Here is a 24,533-nt window from a genome sequence, read left to right as displayed (position 1 = left end):
TACCTGATTAAAGTCTTGGCCATTTGTCAATATTTTAGAGTTAAACTTTTATAAGAACCCCAGGGCCTATAACTTGTATATTTGTATCCTGTTAAGACTGGCATCAGCCGCAAAAAAAAAAAAAAATTTTGTCTTTATTGTCTTTGTGTGTAGCAATTCAGAATATTGTGCAAGATAAACTGATAGGATCTTGCATTTTGGTCCACTGTTAGGCTAAGGAGAAGCTATTTATGAAATAGGTTTGTGACCTTGGGCATACATGTAATTTCTCTGGATCACAGCATCATCATCTGTGAAATTAGGGTACTGGACCAGCTTCCTGCTGACGGCCATCTTCACACAAAAATCGATGAATCATAGGCATTCTGGAGGTTTATAAGAAAGGCAAATGGAAAATACAACTCTCATTTTAAGTCTCCTCGCCATTAAACTGCTTTCCTGACTGATATGTCTGAACAGGAAGTAAAGCGAGAGCGAATCAGTGACCCATCAGTGATCAAAGTTTGACACTGAGCCAGACTAGAACGTCAGTCGCTATACCTTCCTGTCCCCGTGCCATCCAGATCCTGGATTTCCCTAAAAATGGCAGAGAAGGACAAATAAGATACAGGGAAATCAGAAGAGAGTGTTATGGATAACGTGAATGAAGGAAGTAGTATGGAGAATGTCTCTTAACTTTCCTATCAATATGCGATTGTTCTCAAACTATTATTCAGGGTTGTTCTCAAACTATTATTCAGGGTCAGACAGGGTCAATTCTTGAATAAAAGATCTGTCTCAATACCACAGGAAGTGGTGCTGCTGCTTCAGCATGTGGCACTTCATCTACTAAAACAAAGCCCTATTTTTAAGAGTCATAAAGTTGGGGTTTGGGTTGTGGCTTCTTATATTTGCACATAGATGCTGTTGGTGAGGAAGCGGAAGTGGGAGAGATGGCAGCCCCAGCATTTTCTCCAGAATGTCCTGCCAAGTGCAGCTTTAAGTAATTACCTTCTGCCTACTTACACTTCCTCAGCAATTTCCTCACATTTTATCCCAAATCTTCAAAGCTTTTGCCCATGTGGACTTAAAACCATGTGGATAAAAGTGTCCAGACTCTTTTGTGGCAATGCCTGCAGCTAGAGATGTCTGTGGTCACTCTGCATCCTGGTCTGGATTAGTGGTTCAGAACTGAGTAACCCTGGGAAGAATAGCAGTGGAGTTCCGCTGTCACTGATTATTTGCAACATCTGTACAGTCTAAACATGGAAATACCTTAAGTACTTTCTAATTCACATTTTCAGTTTTGACCAGGAAGTTGCTTGGTCACTTGAAGAATCTAACTTTGAATGAATTTGCATTTCAAGAGGCTCCAATGCACAGATGGAGTATTATTTTAGGAAGACTATGACTGTTATACCTGATGGAGAGGTATTAATAATTTGACTGGAGTTAAGAAACCTGAGTTCTGTGATCTAGTGTCAGACCACCCCACAGACTAGCTCCGTGATCATGGTCAGGTCATCCTAACTTGGGCCTTCAGTTATTCCGTTCATAAAACGAAAGGATTTTGACTGGATTCCATAAAACCATAAACTGTAACTTTCTGTTCTATTTTTTAGCACAAATGCTTTGTGGAACCCAGGATATGTGTAGTGCTCTGGAAAATTTTGGGGAGCCAAATGAATGTTAAAAACTTCAATTAAAAAAATTTTTTTAAAAAACACTTCAATTATATGGCCTGTTATGAAGTATTAAAAATAGAGGAATGGTATGTGTGTGTGTGTGTGTGTGTGTGTGTGTGTGTGTGTGTGTTTGCCTTAATAGAATCTAGATAGATGCAACTGACAGGAGAATTTTCTAAAATCTTGGTTCCATAGAAATTCTTTTCCTCATGGGGTTTGTGTTCCTCTGTTTTCTTCTCTAAGAAATGATCTTTGAGGAAAGTAAGGCTTGACTTGGATTGCTCAGCTGTGCCTAATGGTGAGTGTCTCAGGAATTGAGGGTTAGCACAATGACCTAGAGTTGGACGAGCAGGTCCCCCTTGTCATGCCAGTGATGGGGGCAGATGAACGTTGTCATCTTTCCTACTATAGCAGCATGCACCATTGAAACGGACCTGCCCGAGAGGAGAGGGACCATGCAAATACTTGGGCTTCCTGTTATTGTTCTGTCCTCCCACCAGCCCTGCGTGCAAGGAAAGACCTAAGATGCTGAGACACTCAAAAGTATCCTGCTGCACATCAGAGAATTCTACTGATATTTTCTCCTCTTACCCTTTAATTTGACTTTTCCTTTCTAAAGGAAATTGCCTTATTTTGTCATTCATTCTGTTTCCGTTGGATTTTTTCCTGCTTGTACTGTGTCAGGGTATTGGTCAAACCTGAAATGTCCAGCTTCTTTAATTAGTATTGTTGGTTGAAAGAAAACAAAAACCAATAGTCTCCCTTTCTTTCTGGGCTGATCAAGTTCTATTTTCTAGTTCATTTTTCTTATACACATTTATTCCTGGACTGCCTGAGGTCTCATGAAGTGTTTGGATATTTTAACTTGAGTAAATCTTAAACCATGATATTCAATGCCATTCCTGACCTGGCTCTAAAATTCCTTTTCTACTCACTTGATTTTCTACTCTGTGCTCCAGACAGCCTTGCCCATTTGCTTTTCCCTCTGGGAAGCTGCTTTCTCTTGCTTTTGCTCCTACTCGTTCCTTTGGGTGCAACCTCCCCTGCTCCATCTACCCAGCACAGCCCTCAATATGCTTTTACCCCCACTCTCCAGCTGGAAATACTTTCTTAACGTCCATACTTATTTTGTAACCTCTTTTGACCCTAATCATAATTTTTATTGCCTTGTTATTACTATCCACATGATAGGGCTCTCACATTAGATTAGAAACTCTTGGAGGGCAGAAATGTCCCTGATCACTGTCTGCTGATTGAGAAAACAAATGTTTGTTCTTCAGCAAAGGCTTTGAACAATGTCTATGTGAAACATTGTTAAAATAATTACATTATTAGGACAGTTGATGAAATTTGAATTAGGTCTATAGGTTACATCGTAGTTTAGCATCAGTGTTAAATTTCCTCAGACAGTTGGGTTACACATAGGTGAATGTTCTTCTTTTTAGAAAATGTAAATTGAAGTATTTAGAAGTATTTGCATATGTACAAATTACTCTCAAATGGTTAAAGAATATGTAAATATATTGCCTATGTATGTGTGTAGATAGAGAGTGATAAAGTAAATGTGGCAGAGTGTTAGCAACTAGTGAGTCTGGGTGAAGGGCACTCTTTGTTCTATTTTTGTAGCTTTCAAATATATTTGAAATTATTTTAAAATAAAAAGTTAACAAAATGAAATAATGAAATTTTATATGCCATCTAATCAAAGATAATCACAGAAGACTAGGAATAAAGGAACATGTATTTATAGATGAAAAATTAACTTATGGAAAAGTCTAGAATCCATTCATTTAATATTTTACAAATGACATTGCACAGAGTACATGATGAACTCTCCAAGTTGTGAAGCAGATCAACTCTTCTGGATAGTCAGATGCTAAATGGTTAAGGATAAATGGCAGGATAATTTGGGACAGTGCTTTGTGTGGAAAAGCAGCAGATGCACCTTAAAACACAGGTATTGTGAGGTCATGCCTCTAGGGATGCAATAAGTCAAAGTGCAATTAGAAGTCGATGGGCTCTTGCCAGGAGTTCTAATGTAGAGAAAATATTTCAGAAGCATTGCAGGTGGTTTCTTTTGTGTACAACTGATACTGAAGATGCCAACTAAATGGCAGGCATTTTTGAGAGCTATTTTGGAAGTCAAAATACTTTTGGTATAGACATATTGAAATATAGGCATATTGGATATCTATTGCCGTATAACAAATTAACTTAGTGGCTTAAAACAACAAACATTTATTATCTCACAGTTTATGTGGATCAGGAATTTGGGAGAAGCTTAGTTGGTGGGTCTGGCTCAGGGTCTCATGAGGTTGTAGCTGGTATTTCAGCAGGGACTACAGTCTTCTGAAGGTTTGACAGGGGCTGGAGGATCCACTCACATGGCTGTTGGCAGGAGGCCCTCAGTTCCTCACTATGCCCATCTCTCTATAGGGCTGCTTGAGTGTCTTAATGACATGGCAGCTGGCTTCCTGCAGAATGGTGATCCAAAAAGCAAGATGGAAACTGCAACGCCTTTGATGACCTAGGTTTGGAAGTTATACTCTGTCAGTTTTGCAATATCCTATTGGTTACATAAGTTTATTCATTGTGAGAAGGGTTTACACAAGACAGAATTCATTGGAGGCCATCCAGGAGGCTGGCTACAACAATAGAGTATAATTAGTGCTGCAAATCATAGCTGTTTGAAAAAGGGAAAGAAGGAGTGTATCTTATAAAAGGGATAAAGGGCTTTTTTGTTGTTGTTGGATGGGCCAAAAAAAATAGAGATCTTCATGTTGGGAAGAATAGGTAGGAATATTACTGAGGAATATTAAATTGTGAGAGTTTAGGAAAATCAATATAATTTTATTTACTGAATTCTGGAATGAGAAGTAGTGTTTGAAGTTTTGAAGTTTGAAGTCTTTTTCTAATAAAGAAGAGGTGTATTGTGTTCCCAGTAGGAGATAAAAATAGACTGAATCAAGAAAATATAACTGGGATTGAGAATGGCTTAAACCCAGAACAGCTCTCCCAGTTATCAACCCTATTTTCTAGTGTGTCTCCCAATCCTGACAATTCTTTCTTTCATTGCTCTCTCACATACTTCCCATTCCTGAGGCTACCACCCTGGGACAGGCGATCCCACGTCACACCCGAAGACACTAATCTCCGCTCACTTTCTTCACCACCAGGAGGCAATCCCTTGGTTGGATTTTGAACACCTACTCTGTGTTAATCTTCAGAACACCTCTTTCATCAAATAATGCACCCTGCTCACAGACTTAAGTGTATTCCACTGCAGACAGAATAAAACCATCTGAACTCCTTAGCCTGGGGCTCCAGACCCTTTATCAAGAAGCTCTTCCTTCCTTTCTAGCACTGCTTCTCAAGATTCCTTACATGACCTCCTGCTCTCCACTCTCAAGGCTTGACTCCCACTTTTCTCTCTGCCTCGTGGCCCCTCTCCATTGTATTCATTTGCCCAAAGGCTTCCTTTAATCCTGATGTGATGCTGAGGGCAGATCGCAGATGTTGCAGCCATGTTCGAATCACTGCTCTGTTTTAATTAATTTCAGGTGAAACATTTAATCTCAGCCAGTGAGATTATGCATGTGAGGTACGAGGTGCAAGGTAGGCACTCAGTGATTTCTAGTTTTTCTCCTTTTGGAAACTTTCTTTTCAAGTTTGACCTCTTTCATGAGCCTTCACTGCTCACATCGATTTTTCTATCTTCTTAAAACTCTGGCAATTCTTTCTACATTGACTCATTTGTCAAATAATTAAATAATTATTAAAATAATTAAAATAATTATATTTTATTTATAATTATATTTTAATTTATAATATTTTATTTATAATCTTTATAATCTTCCTCCATAGTAGATTTTGAACTATTGAAGCTAGAGACCATGCTTTATAAGTCATAATACTCCCCGCAGTTGCTTGCACTTAGATCCTTAATGAGTACTGTTTGTGGACTTTTTTCCATATGTTGTAGGAGATGGATTTACAGGGATGTCGTAGAGTACTTTGCAGAGTTGATGATGAACGGGTGACCACGGCTTCCCCAAAACTCTCCCTTAATGCCACCTAGATTACACCTGTGGGGTGGCTGGTTAAGTAGGTGAGGCTGTACCTCTATGTTACCCCAGCAGCTCTTTCAGTCTTAATCCTTAATTGTGGCTGCATCCTGCTGCGTTGAGATGGCCAGCGGTTGTGGCTGTTCTCCGTGTGGTGTGAGCCCCTCAGGGTATCTCAGTGCCTGGCAGCCTCAGGGGTTTGCCCAGGTTTTGCTTGATGTGAAGTGCTCAGTGAATGCCAGAAGTGATATTAAACACCCACTTCATGCTAATGTGTTGGTTTTTTTTTTTTTTTGGTTGTTTATAAAATCCTTATAAGTTTATAAAATAGGATTTGAGAATACTTTTCTTTTTTTAAATGTTAATAGCCACACTCATTTAACTTTTATTATTAGAAGCTTCCAAGGAATGCTGGGGGGCTGCCATTACAACATGATTTAGTTTGACTTAGAAGCATATCTTGGTTGTGGTATTTGATGTTAGCAAAATGATGTGAGGATCCCCAGATGAAAATAGATAGCATTTTACTGCTTCCAATGTGTAGTTATGCTTGAGTAAATTAATACGCTATTAGAATAACTAGCTTTGGGTGGTGAAAATAGAAATCAGGACAGTGCCTCAGGGCTTCCTTTTATCGGCGAAGTAGTATTTCCGTGGAAGTTGTCGTCTGAGGTTGTTCTTGGGGCAACCGGCAAGCGTTACTCTTTTGACATCTTGACTACCCTGAAGCTGGACCTTTGATACTCCATTCATAGGTTCAGAGCTCCAGGAAGCATACAGCACTTCTGGGCAGCCTTTCTGAGTGATTCAAGGTAAAGCTAGTACATCCTTTACAGATAACGTGATAGAGTGATCAGTAGACTAGGTGACTCTTGGTATCCAGGGGGGAATTGTGAGAATGTGGCTGTTCTTAATCAGTAAATCACTTTCATCGAGAGAACTGTGAGAGGATTTTAGAGTAGTGAGCTTGAAAAAACAGTGGGTGAGGGCATCCAAGTTATTTCTATGTGTGCACTTAATGATTCTAATAAGGAAATAGATTGTAGAGCCAGAAAGAATTGTCTGGAATCATTTATCCTTCTGTTGTTGCAAAAATAAATTAGCGAGTCAACGCCCCATTATTTATTTCTCCCTAACACACTCATAAAGAAACTACTCCCTGTCATCACAACTCGGACTCATCCATTGTAAGGATTTTATTCAACCTGATTGTTTACTGAGTTTTTTGTAGTAGAATAAGCAAAGCCTGCCTTCCCAGTAGGCAGTAAGAGTTAACTCTGCCTGCTGTGTTTCCTCTTTCTAAGAGGAGCACTTTAGCAATGCTAATCAGTTCTACTGATTTTCTGTTTTGATTTTTCCATAATAATTAAGTGAATGATATGGAATGCAATCAAGTTTGGCACTAGGGGGTTCATGCAAATGTCTCTTTATTTTTTTACATTTAAAATTTTGTTAAACTTAAGAGGCAAATTATTTGAAGGCAAAGACTGGGTGGGTAGGGGTAGCTCAATATCCAGTTTAGAGTTTTGAATATTTTCAGAATGTCTGTTTCAAGGAAGCATATCACCACTGTGTTGCCTTTTATTTTCAGTTGAAATAATGCTATTTTTTAAAGATTGTGTTTTGTTTTCATTTGCGCTCTAAGATTATAGTATCAGACAAGATGGCACAGCTTAAAAGAGAAATGAGGAAGAAAAATGTTTATTGAAGTTTTTTCCTTCAGGGTAGACACAAAGGAAAAAAAGGTACACACGTTTACTCATCAAAACCTATAGAAGAAAACAAATCAAAAAGGGAAAAGGTATATGAAATGCCTTACCCACTTGTTTTGATTGCCTATCAGTGACAAGACAAACAAAAGGAAGGACCACCCATGTTTCTGAATATAGGGAAATATTTCATTTCTATACTCCTTTGCAGCTCATTGGCACATTTGGGAAATGTCTTCTCCCCCTACCATGTATCAATATAACATATGAATTATTTCCTCAAATGATTTTAATCAGTTCATGTGAGTTTGCACGATCCTTCTTTCTTGATTTAGCAATTCTTTTTGCTTTGAACATTTTATACTTTAATGTAGATGATTCTAGAACTCAGTTAATTTTCTAATTTTGGTTTGGAAAAGGCTTTGGGAGTAAGAGACGGAGTGACATATATACAATTTTAAATATACTGATATTTTTCCTTCCATGAATGCCGCTGGCAACTTTGCAGTGCAGTTTGATTTTTGTGTATGCTGAATTTCAGAAGTAATAAGGAGGTGACCAAATTCTGCTTTTTCTTTTTTTTCTGCCATCCCCTTAGTGAGGTTAAACTGTTAGACCCAAGCGGTCTACGAGGGATTCCAACTCGCCCAAGAACCGCCAAGAGTCGAGAGCCGTTGCAACACGCAAGAGGTTTATTAGGAGCCGATGCACCGGGGTTCCCTGAACCTCACGCAGGAGGCCGATGGGGAACCCCTAAAAGCGGAATCACATACTTTTTATAGGTTTATTTATTCATAGGGCGGGTATATTCTCACAATGATTGGGTAAATGTGGTGACTTTTGAATTCATTGGCTTAGGAACTTTTGTCCCACCTTCTGGCCGTTATAGTTGTCTGTTCATTGTGGCGGTTAGGGCGTATACCTGTTACGGGCAACTGGAAAATTACCCGCTGTCTGGCAAGTCCCCGTCAACTGAAAAACTCCAAGAATTGGTTTCGATAGGGAGAAGGAGTGGCGCACGATAGGGAGAAGAATTGGTTTCGATAGGGAGAAGGAGTGGCGCACGATAGGGAGAAGAATTGGTTTACGGGAACAAGTGAGGGGGTGGAAAGTCCCTAACGGCCCCACATTCCCCCCCTTTTTTTTTTTTTTGTAACTAATTCCAATCATGGAGTTTCAGTTTCTTTTTGCGAGTTTTGGTATTGTTGCCTTAGCATTAAAACTTGTACCGTACTAATGCGTTCTCTAATAAAGGCTATCAGGCGATTCAGAATGCATGGTCCAAAAGTTAAAAGCAACAATAAAATAATGAGGGGCCCTAACAAGGTGGAAACTAAAGTAGTAAGCCAGGGAGATTTATCAAACCATGATTGAAACCATCCTTTTTGATTTTCCCTTTCCTGTTGTCTTTTGTCCAGGCGCTCCCTAAGTTTGTCCATTGTTTTGGTAATAGCCCCAGAATGATCAATATAAAAACAGCATTCTTCTTTTAGTGCAGCACATAGTCCGCCCTCCTTAAGGAACAGCAGATCTAATCCCCTCCTGTTTTGCATTACCACCTCTGAAAGCGAGGTGAGGGATTCTTTTAACTGAGTTATGGAACTTTCTAATGCCCGGAGGTCAACATCTACAGCTTGCCTTAAGGCATCATAATAGTGGGGTTGTTGGATGAGGGCTGTTGTACCCGTTCCTACCCCGGCTGCCATTCCTAGTCCTAGGAGTACAGCCAGGGTGAGTGTTATGGGTTCCCTCTTAAACCTTCCTCTGCCCTCATATTCATCTAGAAAGGATGAATCTGAATGATAAATGAGTCTGGGGACCAGCTGAACTAACACACAAAAATCGGTTGAAGCTTTAAGGACCTCTAAAGAAATGCAGGGGGTCAATCCTGTGTTACATGCCCACCATCCATCCGGAGGAGGGAGGAGATACCCTGAGCCCTGTGGGAGGCTTAAATTGGCACAAAGATGTCGGTGGGACGAGGGGGGCGTTCCTACACATGTACCGTTTCCTAATACTGAGGCCAGGGTCAATTTACTATTTCCTTCTTGTTTCCATCGACATTGATCTGGAGTGTTAACATTATTATAATTAGAATTATATCCTATAGCATCATAATAAGGGGGAGGAGCAGCATAGCAAAGCCAACATGATTTGGTAGCCTCCGGGTTTGTGGCATTTAAAACCTCAAAAGCCGCCTGGACCAATGAGAGCATTCGGTCCCGGGGGGTCTTGGGCTTGATTGTTATTCCTTTTGGCTCAGAAGTTTGGTTTCTTATCTCTGGTAACGCTGTGGGAGGGACCAAAGGTAGCAAAGAGTGCCCTATCTCAGGGTTGGGGCTTATAGGAACTGGAGTAGGGGTTTCAATTTTTAGTTTGATGGTCATTAGTAATCCATCATTATATCCTTCTTTATAAAACCTGATTCCCCATGAATGGCCATTTATCCAGTTTTTATCCTTTTTTCCTGGTTTTACTAAAAGAGATCTTAAGGGGATGGCACCATTTAGTACATTCAGGCCTATAAGTTAAGGGGTTGGTTGGGTGTGTATAATTGGCTGTCACCTTAATAAAGTCCCAGCCAGAGGTGGGCTTCCAATAGGTGTCTCCTGTGGTTTCACACCCCCAGCTTTTACAATAAAAATGTTCCTTTCCCCCACATTGATAATTTAGGGACCTATGGCGATGAAATCCCGGGCATACATAAAAGGTAGGGTTGCTAAGTTTCTGTCGCGTACCCGAGTTTTGGCAGCCGTATTGGCCGGCCCGACCGGGTATGGATGGGGCATTTTGACGATCATGGGAGTGTGCTGTGTCCCAATTGGGAGCTCCTATGGCTAATTTACAAACATCGGGGAAAAGGTCTGGCCACCAGGTCCAAGGAGCAGCAGTATGGCTAACAGACCATATTACATCTCCAGTTTGGGAAATTACCTGCCAGGTTAAATGCTGGGGCAGGTGAGGACTAAAATTACTCACAGTCAGTAGGGGTAACAGAGTTAAAGTTATAAATCTGATGATCGCAGAAGCTTGAGCTTGAGCGGGTTGCTGGTCTTTTGGGCTCGCCATTCCGATGTTGCAGATGCTGGTGCGGCCTTCACGTGTGAAGCGTGGATCCACGCAGCGATGCCGTCTACCTTTATAGCCGTGGGGGTGGTGAGCAGGACGATGTATGGTCCTTTCCACCGAGGCTCTAGAGTCTGGGTTCGGTGCCGACGGACGTACACGGAATCTCCGACTTGGAAGGGATGAGCCTCTGCTGGTGTTCCTGGTCGGTAAGCCTCTGCCAGCTGGGACCACACCTCCTTTTGGACCAACTGGAGTCCCAACAGCCTAGCACATAAGTCAGTGTTATTCTGGCAGTCAGGACTTAATTTCTCCCTTAGCGTAAAAAGAGGAGGTGGGGCCCCGTATAGTATTTCAAATGGAGTAAGATAATAGCGGGAGGGGGTATTTCTAGCCCGGAACAGGGCTAAGGGAAGGAGCACCGTCCAATCTGTACCGCCAGTCTCTATGGACAATTTAGTTAGGGTCTCTTTTAGAGTTCTATTCATTCTCTCTACCTGTCCTGAACTCTGGGGTCTATAGGCACAATGTAATTTCCAATCAGTCCCCAGGTATTTGGCCACACCCTGACTTACCTGGGCGACGAAGGCGGGACCATTATCTGATCCTATTACCTTTGGTGCCCCGAACCGGGGGAAAATTTCTTCTAAGATCTTTTTGGCCACCACAGTAGCTGTCTCCTTCTTCGTCGGGAAAGCTTCTACCCATCCTGAGAAGGTATCTATAAAAACTAGAAGATACCTGTTACCGTACCTTCCAGGGCATATTTCAGTGAAGTCGACCTCCCAATAGGCTCCTGGGCGGTCTCCTCTGAGCCTTTTTCCGACCTCAAGTTTTCCTTTATGGGAGTTTACCTGTTGGCATGGAATGCACTCTCGTGCAATCTGCTCAGCTATTTTGGTTAATCCAGAGGTATCATAACCTGTCTTATGTAATAGGGATACCATCTTCTTGGTTCCCAAGTGTGTCCATCTGTGAATCTGTTGTAGCATGGATTTTGCTTGTTGAGGAGATAATGTTCCTTTAGTTATGGCTGGGGTAATTGTTCCCCTATCATTTGGTTTCCCAGGACTCTCATCTGATAGTTCTAGTATGATTTCCCGTAGAGCCACTTCTCGTGCCACCCTATCTGCCATGTTGTTGCCTCTTGTCACCGGGGTATTGTCCTTCTGGTGTCCGGGGCAATGAATGATGCTGACTTTAGTGGGGAGCATGAGGGCAGCTAGCAGTGCCACTATTTCTTCTTTGTTTTTAATTTCTTTGCCCGCCGAGGTGAGCAACCCTCTTTGTTGGTAAATGGCCCCATGGACATGGGCGGTAGCAAATGCGTACCTACTGTCCGTATAGATGTTTACCTTTTTGTTTTCTGCTAGTTCCAATGCTCTAGTCATGGCGATTAGTTCAGCCCGTTGGGCCGATGTCCCTTGTGGTAATGCGGCTGCCCAGATGACCTCTTTCCCGTCTACCACGGCAGCTCCCGCCCGACGCTTACCTTCCTCTAGGAAACTGCTTCCGTCAGTAAACCAGGTAACGTCGGCGTTGGGGAGGGGCTGATCCATCAAGTCTGGTCTGCTACGGTGTGCTGCAGCCAGTACTTCCTGACAATCATGGATGACGGTAGTGCTTTCCAGGTCAGGGTCGGGTAGCAAGGTGGCCGGGTTGAGTCCTGTGGCTGAGGTAAACTTAATACGATCTGAGTTTAACAGCAGGGCTTGGTAATGAGTCATCCTGGCATTTGTTAGCCATCTGTCGGGTGGCTGGCGAATTACATTTTCTAATGCATGGGGGGCTGTTATCGTTAGGTTCTGCCCCAAAGTCAGTTTGTCAGCATCTTTGACCAAAGCGGCCACCGCGGCGATTATTTTTAAACAGGCGGGCCATCCTGCTGCCACAGGATCCAATTTCTTTGATAGGTACGCAACTGGGCGATTCCAGGGGCCCAGTTTCTGAGTTAGTACTCCCTTTGCGATGCCTTTATTCTCGGCCACGTACAGATGAAAAGGCTTAGTAACATCTGGTAGCCCCAGAGCCGGGGCTGATAGTAGGGCTCGTTTAATTCGGTCAAAAGCCCGTTGTTCTTTATCACCCCAAGCAAAAGGGATGCCATTTTTGGTCAGGGGATATAAAGGGGCTGCTAATTCAGCAAACCCCGGAATCCATAGCCTACAAAATCCGGCCGTCCCCAAAAATTCCCTAACTTGTTTGGGACTCTTGGGGGCCGGTATCCGGGCAACAGTGTCTTTCCTGCTTTCCGAAAGCCATCTCTGTCCTCCTTTTAACAAGTACCCCAGGTAACTAACCTGTCGTTGACATATTTGTGCTTTCTTTGCTGAAGCCCGATATCCCAATGTTCCCAGTTCTGTTAACAGCCTCTCGGTTCCCTTGATGCAGTCTTCTTGGGTTTCAGCAGCTAAAAGAATATCATCGACATATTGAAGTAGAGTTACCTGGGGATTGGATTCTCTATAAGATGCCAAATCCTGGTGGAGAGCCTCATCAAAAATGGTGGGGGAGTTCTTGAATCCTTGTGGCAGGCGAGTCCATGTCAGCTGGCCTGACATCCCAGAGGCTGGATCCTTCCACTCGAAGGCAAAGTAAGGCTGACTGAGAGAAGAAAGTCTCAGGCAGAAGAAAGCATCTTTAAGATCCAAAACAGTGTACCAAGTGTGCTGAGGTGGAAGAGTACTTAAGAGATTGTAGGGGTTGGGTACCGTGGGGTGGAGGTCCATCACCCGCTTATTTACCTCTCGTAGGTCTTGTACCGGTCGGTAATTATTAGTTCCTGGCTTTTTAACTGGCAAAAGAGGGGTATTCCATGCAGATTGGCACCTTACCAGGATCCCTAATTCCAGTAACCTTTGTATTTGAGGACGGATGCCATCTCGGGCTTCTTTACTCATGGGGTATTGGCGGACCGTTACTGGGGTGGCGGTTGTTTTAAGTTCTACCACCACAGGGGGCCGATATTTTGCCATTCCCATACCGGCAGTTTCTGCCCAAGCCTGTGGAAACCTAGTCATCCAATCCTGCATGTCAGCTTGTGGAGGCGAGGGTGTTTCATATATCCTGTGTTCATCTTCCAGTTTCATGGTCAAGATTTGGAGTAATCTCCCTTGGTTGTCAGTTATGGTGGGCCCTTCTGGTTGAAAGTGGATTTGGGCCCCCACCTTAGAGAGTAAGTCTCTACCTAGCAGAGGGTATGGGCACTCAGGTATGACCAAGAATGAGTGGGTTACTCGTCCCACCCCAAGATCTACTGTCCTTCGGGTGGTCCATGAGTACTGCTTATTTCCAGTGGCCCCCTGGACCCATGACCTTTTAGTTGAAAGGGGGCCCTTTGAATGAAGGAGGACTGAGTGCTGGGCTCCGGTGTCCACCAAGAACTGGACGGGTTCCCCCTCCACTTTAAGAGTTACCCTGGGCTCGGGGAGAGGGTCCGAGCCCTGACTTCCCTAATCTTCCTCTTCCAATGTTAAGATTTTATCTCTGGTTGGCCTTCCCCCGTTCCTTTTTTTAGGGCATTCTCTTGCCCAATGACCTTTTTCTTTACAGTAGGCACATTGGTCCTTGTCTAATGGCCGCCTTCTATCCGTTGTTCGCCCTTCCTGTCTATTTCTGTCTCTACTGTTTCCTCCTCTGACTACAGTGGCCAGTATCTTACTCAAATGTCTTTCTTGCCTCTTATCTCGTCTTACCTCACGAGCCTCTTGTTCCTTCTGCTTTCTTTCTTCCCTTTCTTCCTCTGTCTCCCTCTTATTATATACCTTATCTGCCTCTTTTACTAAGTCCTGAAGGGAGAAACCTTGTAGGCCATCCAGCCTTTGTAACTTCTTTCTAATATCAGGGGCCGCCTGGTCAATAAAGGCCATTGCTATGGTGGCCTTATGTTCCTCAGAGGTTGGATCATAAGGAGTGAATCGTCTAAAAGCCTCCATTAAGCGTTCTAGGAACACGGTTGGCGATTCCTGGGGCCCCTGAGTTACCTCTCTTACCTTAGCCAAATTCGTGGGGCGCCTGGCCGCTCCATGGAGACCTGCCACCAGAGCCTGGCGATACATTTTCAGGTGCTCCTTACCTTCCAGGGTATTAAAGTCCCAATTCGGCCTGACGAGTGGAAAACCGGCATCAATCTCATTAGGCAACTGGGTAGGTTGTCCATTGGCGCCTAACACATTCTTTCTAGCCTCCAGGAGAACCCGTTGCCTCTCCTCAGTTGTGAGGAGAGTCTGGAGGAGCTGTTGACAATCATCCCAGGTGGGTTGGTGGGAGAAGACAAGAGACTCTATTAGAGCAGTAAGAGCCTGTGGGTTTTCAGAGAAAGTAGGGTTATGCATCTTCCAATTATAAAGATCTGCGGAGGAAAAGGGCCAGTATTGAAGGGGCCTATTCCCGTGGTTATTGGGGGGGCCATATTCTCTAAGGGGTAAAGCAGTAGAATCCGGGGAAACAGCCCTCCGGCTTCTGGTGCCCGCCGAGGGACCCCCCCTTTCCGCCATAACAGGTGGCCCTACTGGTGTGGAGGGTTGTGAAGCTGGGGGTCCTAGGGGCGACATGGGATTTAGGGCCGGAGGATAAGGAGGTGGGGAATCTAGAAGAAGCAAATCAGACTGCAGGTCAGGATATATCGCCTTTGGCGGGTCCGGGGCAGCAGATGACTTTTCCGTGTCTGGGGTTTTCTTCAGGGCCAATATCTCCGATTGTGCTGGAGCGCATGCAGACGTGCCTGTTGAGGAAACAAAGGGCCGGACCCACGGAGGCGGGGAGAGAACTAGATCTTCCCAGACCAAGATATATGGTATCTGGTCTGGGTGTCCGTGGGGTCCTGTGTTAAAGACCCTAGACTTGACTAGCCCAACCTTATCTAACAAAAAAGATCCTTCGGGTGGCCACCCTGTCTGAAATGTAGGCCACTCAGAGGTACACAGCGTTTGCCATTTTCCTTTCCTTACTTCTACCGAAAGGTTGTGGGCCCTAGCCCTAACTTCGGTCCAGTGGCTTAGGGTAAGAGAAAGAGGAGTCGTCATAGTTTGTCCCATTGTCGTCCGTCAAAAGAAAGATAATAGTACAGAAAAACAATAAAATTTCAAAAGACACACATTGATATTGCCGCCGCGAACTTAAACCCGAAACCAACTCAAATTCAGATGGCAGCTTATATAACCTGCCAGAACCAGCCGCCGCGAACTTAAACCCGAAACCAACTCAAATTCAGATGGCAGCTTATATAACCTGCCAGAACCAGCCGCCGCGAACTTAAACCCGAAACCAACTCAAATTCAGATGGCAGCTTATATAACCTGCCAGAACCAGATGAAGGGGAGACAAAATTTGTTTCTCCTTCCAGATGGACCACCAGGGCGTCCCCCGGGGCCCGTGGACACCAGCTTTCGGCACGTCTGCCTAGCCAGGAGTCCAATACAGATTCCACAGCAAGCCGGTTCACACGGCTTTTTCCTAATGGCGGCTAGCAACAAACAAACGACAAACAAACAGACAATTGGGCTCGAGCCTACCTGATACCTCCGACTCCCGATGTTCTTGTGACCCGGGGGCGAGTGGGGATCCCGGACGAGCCCCCAAATGTTAGACCCAAGCGGTCTACGAGGGATTCCAACTCGCCCAAGAACCGCCAAGAGTCGAGAGCCGTTGCAACACGCAAGAGGTTTATTAGGAGCCGATGCACTGGGGTTCCCTGAACCTCACGCAGGAGGCCGATGGGGAACCCCTAAAAGCGGAATCACATACTTTTTATAGGTTTATTTATTCATAGGGCGGGTATATTCTCACAATGATTGGGTAAATGTGGTGACTTTTGAATTCATTGGCTTAGGAACTTTTGTCCCACCTTCTGGCCGTTATAGTTGTCTGTTCATTGTGGCGGTTAGGGCGTATACCTGTTACGGGCAACTGGAAAATTACCCGCTGTCTGGCAAGTCCCCGTCAACTGAAAAACTCCAAGAATTGGTTTCGATAGGGAGAAGGAGTGGCGCACGATAGGGAGAAGAATTGGTTTCGATAGGGAGAAGGAGTGGCGCACGATAGGGAGAAGAATTGGTTTACGGGAACAAGTGAGGGGGTGGAAAGTCCCTAACGGCCCCACAAAACCCTTCACGGGGCCATGCATCAAGTTCAAAACAAAAAGAGATACCAAATTAACGCTAAAATTTTTACATTGAAAGAGAACACAGGGACTTTCCTGGTGGCTCAGTGGTTAAGAATCCGCCTGCCAATGCAGGGGACACGGGTTCGAAGCCTGGTCCGGGAAGATCCCACATGCCGCGGAGCAACTAATCCCATGAGCCGCAACTACTGAGCCTGCGTGCTGCAACTACTGAAGCCCACGAGCCTAGAGCCTGTGCTCCGCAACAAGCAAAGCCACCGTAGTAAGAGCCCGTGCACCGCAATGAAGAGTAGCCCCCACTGGCCGCAACCAGAGAAAGCCCACGGGCAGCAACGAAGACCCAACGCAGCCAAAAATAAAATAAGTAAATAAATAAATTCATTAAGAAAAAAGGAGAGCGAGAACACAGCCTCTTCCTTTTTCTTGGCAGTTTGATTCATTGCTTCCAGCAATTTCCAACTTTACAGACTAAACATTTCTAATTGGGAAATGGATGGTTTGAGTCTGAGTTGGTGACTCAGGATATAAACTTTACAATTTGGGGTAATTGTTTGTGAGTAGTTGGCAGATTACTGCTGACCAGCTCTTGTTTTGTCTTTAGGAAAGAATGAAAGTTAAGATACATATTTCACACTTCGTTGAAACAGAATACTTACCTGACATAGATAAGGCAATGAGACAGAGAGATATTTGCCATGCTTATTTGTTACAACCAAAATATAAAAGGTTTACTTTTTTTGATGGATGAGGAAAACAGCACAGTATATTACATGTCCTTAACTGTGAAATGGGGATGATAAAATTACCTACGTAATTTACTGTGCAGATTAAATAGGTAATTCACGTAAAATGTTCAGCACTGTGCCTGGCACAGAGTAATAGGTCAGGAAATGTTAGCTGTTATTGTCTATCATCATCATCATTACTTTGTATTTATTTCTGTTAAGTAGCATAGCTTCTTTAATTATATAATGTTAAGCTTCAGATTTTACAACTTCATGATGGTTAGCCTGTGAGAAACATCAGTAATTTGAATTAATTTATAAGCAATATTTTGGCTACTCATTTATGCTTTATATGTTGGAATTATTTCATAATGATTGAAATCTCTCAAAGATTTCACTACCTCTCGTAGTGGCTTACACTATCTTTTAATTATCCTACAAATCCATGACCGTTATTCCTTATTCCAAATCAAACATTTTCTTTTGTTTTAGCCTTTGTGGATTTAGAGATAGGTAATTTGTCATAATATACTTAATATACTTGTGCTTATAACAATCTTGATTTTAAAGAACTTAATACTTCCTCATTTAATCTATTGTCTGGAATCTGAAGGATAAACTATTTCCTAAGGTTAGGTGTTTGCCCATATTGTTGTTTATTATTTGTTTGTTTTAAGATAAACTTACCTTTTAAAACCACAAGATTATTATTCAATGAGTTTGGTTCCCAGACACTAAAAACTGGTAACCTCATGGTGTGGAAAATTAGTACAACTTCTCAAAATGCCAGCTCTCACCCAGAAAATAACTACTTAGTCCCATAATCTGACCAGTTGTTACTAGTTTCACCAGTTTACCAACAAGCAGGCTAATGGTTGTTTTCCTTTTTTTTTTTTTTTTGGCCTCCCAGCATATGGGATCTTAGTTTCCTGACTGGGGATTGAACCTGCACCCCTTGCATTGGAAGCGATGAGTCTTAACCACTGAACTGCCAGGGAAATCCTGGATCAGCTATTTCTATGTCCATTTTTATAATGATTATATAAAATCATTTTATATAGTGTGACAAACTTTTCCTCCTCACTAAGAGCCAGGTTCCCCACACCCCTGTCCTCCCCTGCCTCCCAGGAGGAGGGCTTCTGTGCTTCCATCTCCATGAGGGGCTCACCCTCCACCCAAGGGGCCGTATCAGGCATCCCTCCTCACTCTTACTCCCACATCAAACACCAAGTCCTGTCTATTTCGCCTCCTGAAAAACTCCCAGAGTCACTCAGTTCCCTGCAACCCCAGTGTTACTTCCTTATTTCACTCGCAGTGGTGTCTCACCTGACCTCCCTCTAGTAGTCTCCTCCCGCAGGTCCCTCACCCCCTGAAGCCAGTGATCTTTCAAATGTCACCCTGTAGCCTTTCCTAGCTCTCGGTAATCCTCGGATGAGGTTCACATACTTTACAATGTCTTATAAAACCCATGGTGATACGCCCCATATCTTTCTCCAGCTGAGCTAGTTTGAGCTCCCTAAGTGTACCTGACCTTCCCTCACCTCCGTTCCCTCTGCCTGGAACATTCTCCTCCCTCTTCTCCTGTCTCCTTTGCAGGCCTAACTCTTCTGAAGATATGTTGCTAATTGTTTTTCCTTTTTTGGTCTTTCTTCCTCTCAATAGTAATACCAGGTTCATTTTTTCTAACACTGATCGCCGAACACCTTTACACTTTTTTTCTATACACCTATGTAGAAACCTCTATAAAACAGCTGGTTTTGTCTCTGTTCAGCAGATGGGGAGACAGAAGCACTAAATATAAGAAATGTAAATCATGATTATTAAATTATAAAGACCTTGATGGGCAAGAGACAGGAACTAGATGTGTGTTTTATGGCCAGTGTCTGCACGGTGCCTAGGATAGAGTGGGCATTCAGTGTACGTTGAATGAATTATTGAATGACTCTCAGTTTAAGCCTGAGGTGCCTCTCTCTTGAGTCAATGGAGCTTCTGTTTCATTATTTATCCTCTAGGACAAATGAGGCCAGATTCCTCTGTGTGCCCTCTTCTTCCAGAAGAGAAATATGCCTGGTGAGAGAATCTGGAAGACTGTGTTGCTCTGAGCTGTTTGGGTAGATTCCTTTAATGTTAGCTGGCATGGATGAGAAGGTCTCTTGTTATGGTGGCAATTAATGATGATTTGCACTTTTTAGTAATTTACAAAATGGTGACCATCCTGACAACATAAGAAATATCTCTCTCTCCTGGACCGTGAAAGCTGGTGACCCATCTTAAATCCAAGACTCGTTATGCATGTTTCAGCCCTAGTAACAACTGGTACTGAATAGTTGATGTGCTCAGAAGAATTCTGTTTGGGTCATTTTACCGCATCTTTAATTTGGATTATTTTTCTTGTAGGTTGTTCTTCAGAAACAATGGTTATTTCTTTGAACTCATGCCTGGGCTTTATCTGTATACTGTTATGCCACTGGATCAGGACAGCATCATCTCTGAACCTTGAAGACCCTAATGTGTGTAGCCACTGGGAAAGGTAATGGTTTTGAAAGTAATCTGAGAAATAATTTCTGATAGATTCCTTTATATACTCTCATTATCAGTACCATATATAAAATTAGAATTTGAGAAGAAATTATAAAATTGCTTATATGTAAAAATCATTAATTATATGTAATAATTAGACAGTATAATTCACCTTGGTCTTAGAGAATATATATTATGTGAAGAAAACTTGATATACTGATTCTAACACAGGTGCAGTTGTAAGACCAAGGAAAACATTAATAGATTGATTAAAACGGCCTCCCTAAGGTCTTCTCCCTGCTCTGTATCTGTTTGCAATAATTTGGTGGAAGTGGACCTATGCACGGGAACCAATGAGGGAGCAGTGGAAGACAGTGTGGAATAATATCCTAGAGTGTTGAAATGAATGGCATAAAAAATTGTGCAGTAGGTGGCCTGAAAGGGAGACATGATTTCTGGAGGAACTGGCAAGGCTGCATGGAAGTATTGTCCTCTGAGGTGTCTTTGAAGACCTGAATAAGACGAGTAGATGGCAGTGATTGGGTGGGGTTCTAGGATGGAAGGTAGTTTGAAACCAGTGCCATGCAGACCACTAAGGACTGTGCCCAGTAAAACTAGAGTCAGTACAGGATTGAGGAGGGCAAGGTTGAATAGATTATTTGAAAGCAGATGATGTAGTATCCAGATCTAGGTGATTTGCAGTAGGAAATACAGAAGAAGTACAAAATAATAGGTCATCTTATAGTCCCTTTTGGAACACAGAAACAGCACAAACCATTTAGTGATACTGCAGTGCAGTCAAATGCAGTTTACTGTGCTCTCACGTGCTACTTGCATTCCTAGGAAAGTGTGTATCTTTATCCGAAATTAACATTGCACTTGCAAGTTGTTCAAGCAAATAGAAGGTGTCAAGTACTAGATTTGTAATAGCTGTAAGTTCAATGACATCAAACTCTTGGTCTCTTTTTCCTGTCACCCTCAGCATCATGATGAGTACACCACAGAGTAAACATTCTAATCGCTGTGTCACCCATGGGTGGGATGCACAAAGCTCAGAGTCTTGCAAGCACAGCAGCTGTATTATTCTATAGGGGCACACTGGTTCCTCACTCATAATGTTATTTTTCGGTGAGGGCTCGTCCCCATCTCCATTGGCAGTATTACATTCAGGGTAACAAAAACATATTTTCCTGATCAATCAATAGAGTTATATAGCCTTATGAAACTTTAAACTGTAGAGGAAATATGTATGTGTAATAAAGTTCTATATATTTGTGCTATTAACTATGTTATATAGAATTTAAGGGAAGGGACCTCCTATTAATTATCTTTATAATTTTCACAGAACCACTCATAAAACATTTCACCAACAAAGTACATAATAAATATGATTAAAGTAATAAAAATGAATTGATGAATACATGGATAAGAACATATCAAATTTAGAAGAGGGATCGTCCATTGGTGGTTGAAGTTCTTGGAGGATGATAGCTTTGGAATGGGAGGAAAAATCAAATTTGTTAGGTACTGTGAGATAAGAATCAAGAGATCTTGGTAATACATTAACTATGGATGTGAAAGAGGCAGAAAAGGCTGAGATTTAGAACCTGCTGTGAGAGTGGAGGTGTCACTGCACATATGGAAAAATAAGAGAGCTGATTTGACAGGGAAGAGATTATTGTGGTTTTATCATGTTGTATTGATATGATCAGTTTGAAATATGGGCCTGGATGAATGTTTAACTTTTCATTTAAACAAAACATTAAAAAGATATTTCCCCCAGGTTTTCTTTTTTTTTTTTTTTACTGGATGTGTTGGGTCTTCGTTGCTGCACGCGGGCTTTCTCTAGTTGCTGCGAGCAGGGACTACTCTTTGTTGCGGTGCGAGGGCTTCTCATTGCTGTGGCTTCTCTTGTTGCTGAGCACAGGCTCTAGGCATGCAGGTTTCAGTAGTTGTGGCGCATGGGCCTAGTTGCTCCGCGACATGTGGGATCTTCCCAGACCAGGGCTCGAACCCGTATCCCCTGCATTGGCAGACGGATTCTTAACCACTGCGCCACCAGGGAAGCCCCCCCTCCCCCAGTTTGTTTTGACATTGTCCTATCTTATAATCATCGTGGACAAAAAGGCCTTATGAAATATAAGAAAGAGTATCGGCTTAGCCCTGTTTTTTTCACTTAAGAAGTCCAGTGATCTTGGATGAGTCTCTTAACATCATCCAATTCAAAGATTTATTGTGAAATTTGCATCAAATAATGTATGAAAGATGTTTTGTAAAATAAAAAGTGCTGGATGAATGTAAAAAAAAAAGAAAAGAGAAATATGGGCCTGAAAGTGTTTGGGAATATAGATTTGGGAGTCTCCAGCATGATGAGAGAACAGATGAGCTCTCCGAGGGAAAGGCTACAAAGAAAAAAGAATCCAAGACTTCAAGTAATCCAGCACCCACTCAAATGTACACATTTTGTCCTGATTTCTTGCTCAGTATTTAACCATACTTACCAACACATAATTGCATTGTTCTGTTCACCATTTTAAATTCCCAGTGTCTAAAACACTGCCTTGCATATGGCGTATACTCAGTGAATAATTGTTGAGGAGTAAACTCACCTTCTGGTAGGAAAGGAAATGACTAAATATGGACATCAGTAGTGGGGGTGGGGAGGGGGGGAGTGATAGAGAAGGGGCACATTAATCTCTAAACCTAATATAATTCCACTGCTGTACAGGTGATTAGAGTAACCGCTAAAATACTCACTAATGGGGAAGAAATTCAGTGTGGAAAAATAGGAAAATGATGGAGATTTTTTTCCTGTCTATATTTTTCCTATAAACTGCTAAAAAGAAAAATTGACAGCTACAATTTTCTTATTGATAAATTTTCTGTTATAAGGCTAGATAAGGATTCTTTGAAGAAAGGTTAAAAAAAAGTGGAATTGTTTTGGCAAGAATGGAGAAAAGGAGTATAAATTTAAATGATCAAATAAAGGTGAAGCTGACAGGTTCTCCTGTATTTTCAAAAACTGAAATGAGCTTTAATTGAAACAGGGAGAGGAAGATTAGCTTCAAGGACAAAAGTCCTGGTAGTAGGGCCAAGTAGTGCTCATTGTAGGTTTTCCTTACACTAAAACCCACCTGTCACCAATAGTTCCGAGCCATGGAATCAACTGCAGCCTTGCTTCTCAGAGTGTGGTCTGTGGAGCTGCAGTGGCAGGAACCTCAGCTGGGAGCTTGTTGGAAATGCAGACTCTCAGGTCCCTCCCCAGATCTACTGAATCATTTATTTTCAAATAAAAATATGCCTCATTTTAATGCAGCAATTGGGATTCTTAGAAGCTATACATGAAAGGAAATGAAGGAAAATTAAATCATTTAAAATACACAAGGGATGCTTGTTATTAAAGGAATTCTGCACAGCATCCTTTTGGAAAATGGATAACTCCATGAATCATCTGTTCCTTCTCCCCATCTCCTTTCCCTGTTGTGTGAGTTTAAGTATTTCCATATAATGGGGTTGCTTCTAAAGAAAGCACAAATGAAGAGAAGCCTTTCTCTGCCCAACCCCTTGGGGGTGGGACACAGGAGTGGTAATAATTGAAGCTGCATTCCTGAAGCGAGCAGAGATAAGAAATGATAATTATTACCATATTTAATTAAAGTAACAAGATAATTTAGGCAGATGAAATGTAATTAACCACTTTGGAATGTGTCCAAGTGATGATGGCTTTTCCCCCCTGTTCTTTGACCTTAAATTAAATCTTGTTGGGGTTCCTCCCTGGACAATACTTAATAGTTTAAAATCACTGTGATGATATGTTTTCAGTGTGTTTGAGAAGATTAAACAAACAAGCAGGAGATAAAGGGTTTTGCATCTTGATGCTGAAAATAGTGTAGAATTGGGACCAGATTCCTTTTATACCACAGTTTGCCACTCACTGTCTGCTTTAGAAGCTTTCAATATTCTACAACATCTGAGAGGGGACAGAGGTACAGGATGCTGTCTGGGGGTCTTGGTGTTAGTACCGGCTCTAGACTGACCACTAGCACTGGGAGCTCGGTGTGGCTTATTTGTGATGAAAATGGGATTGGACTAGACAATCGGGAAGGTTGCTTTCCATTCTGTGACTTTAAGAGCAGCTGAAGATGAACAGGGAGGTGTGGACTATCAAGAGGTACTAATTAAGTTCAAACAGCAGCACTGAGGACCAGAGGAAGTCATCCAGTTCTCAGAGACATTTCCCTTCATGATGCGGGCACACAGCTTCCAGAAAGTGGCCCTTTGAAAAGTGACAACAACTTAATTGTCTAATGATAGGTGGGTATTGAGCAAATTAGGTGTAGTCGTGAGTATTTGGTAGTCATAATTTGAAGACTATTTACTAACATGGAGAAATGCTTATGATAGTCTTAAATTTAAAAAGTAGGTTTAAAATTATGTGTATAGCATGAGTATGAAAATATAAAAACAAAAAGACAAAACTATAAGTACAAACTAAAAACCCTAGGGATGGTAAAAGAAGTACAGCAAAATGCTATGTGTGGTTAGGTAAGAGTTATACAGTTCTCTCCCTCTCTTCTTAAAGATTTGTTTTCCAAATTTTCTAGTGTGATTATAATATCATTAAAAATGAAAAGTTGGGGCTCCCCTGGTGGCGCAGTGGTTGA

The 24,533-nt window shown here is 42.4% G+C and overlaps 1 protein-coding gene across 3 annotated transcripts in view; it reads left to right on the top strand.

Moving 5' to 3' along the window:
* MEGF10 (multiple EGF like domains 10) overlaps positions 1–24,533 on the top strand; it is a 393,852-nt gene that overhangs the window by 251,453 nt on the left and 117,866 nt on the right. For all 3 annotated transcript variants that reach the window (XM_032627808.1, XM_032627809.1, XM_032627810.1), the window contains one exon: positions 19,747–19,879. In XM_032627808.1, coding sequence (XP_032483699.1) covers positions 19,764–19,879 — 116 coding nt within the window. In that variant the 5' untranslated portion in view covers positions 19,747–19,763. The remainder of the gene's footprint in view (positions 1–19,746; positions 19,880–24,533) is intronic.

Source organism: Phocoena sinus, chromosome 3, assembly GCF_008692025.1.
Source record: "Phocoena sinus isolate mPhoSin1 chromosome 3, mPhoSin1.pri, whole genome shotgun sequence".
NCBI lineage: Eukaryota > Metazoa > Chordata > Mammalia > Artiodactyla > Phocoenidae > Phocoena > Phocoena sinus.
Note: the sequence above shows the minus strand (reverse complement) of the source record. Positions and strands in the feature narration are given on the sequence as shown.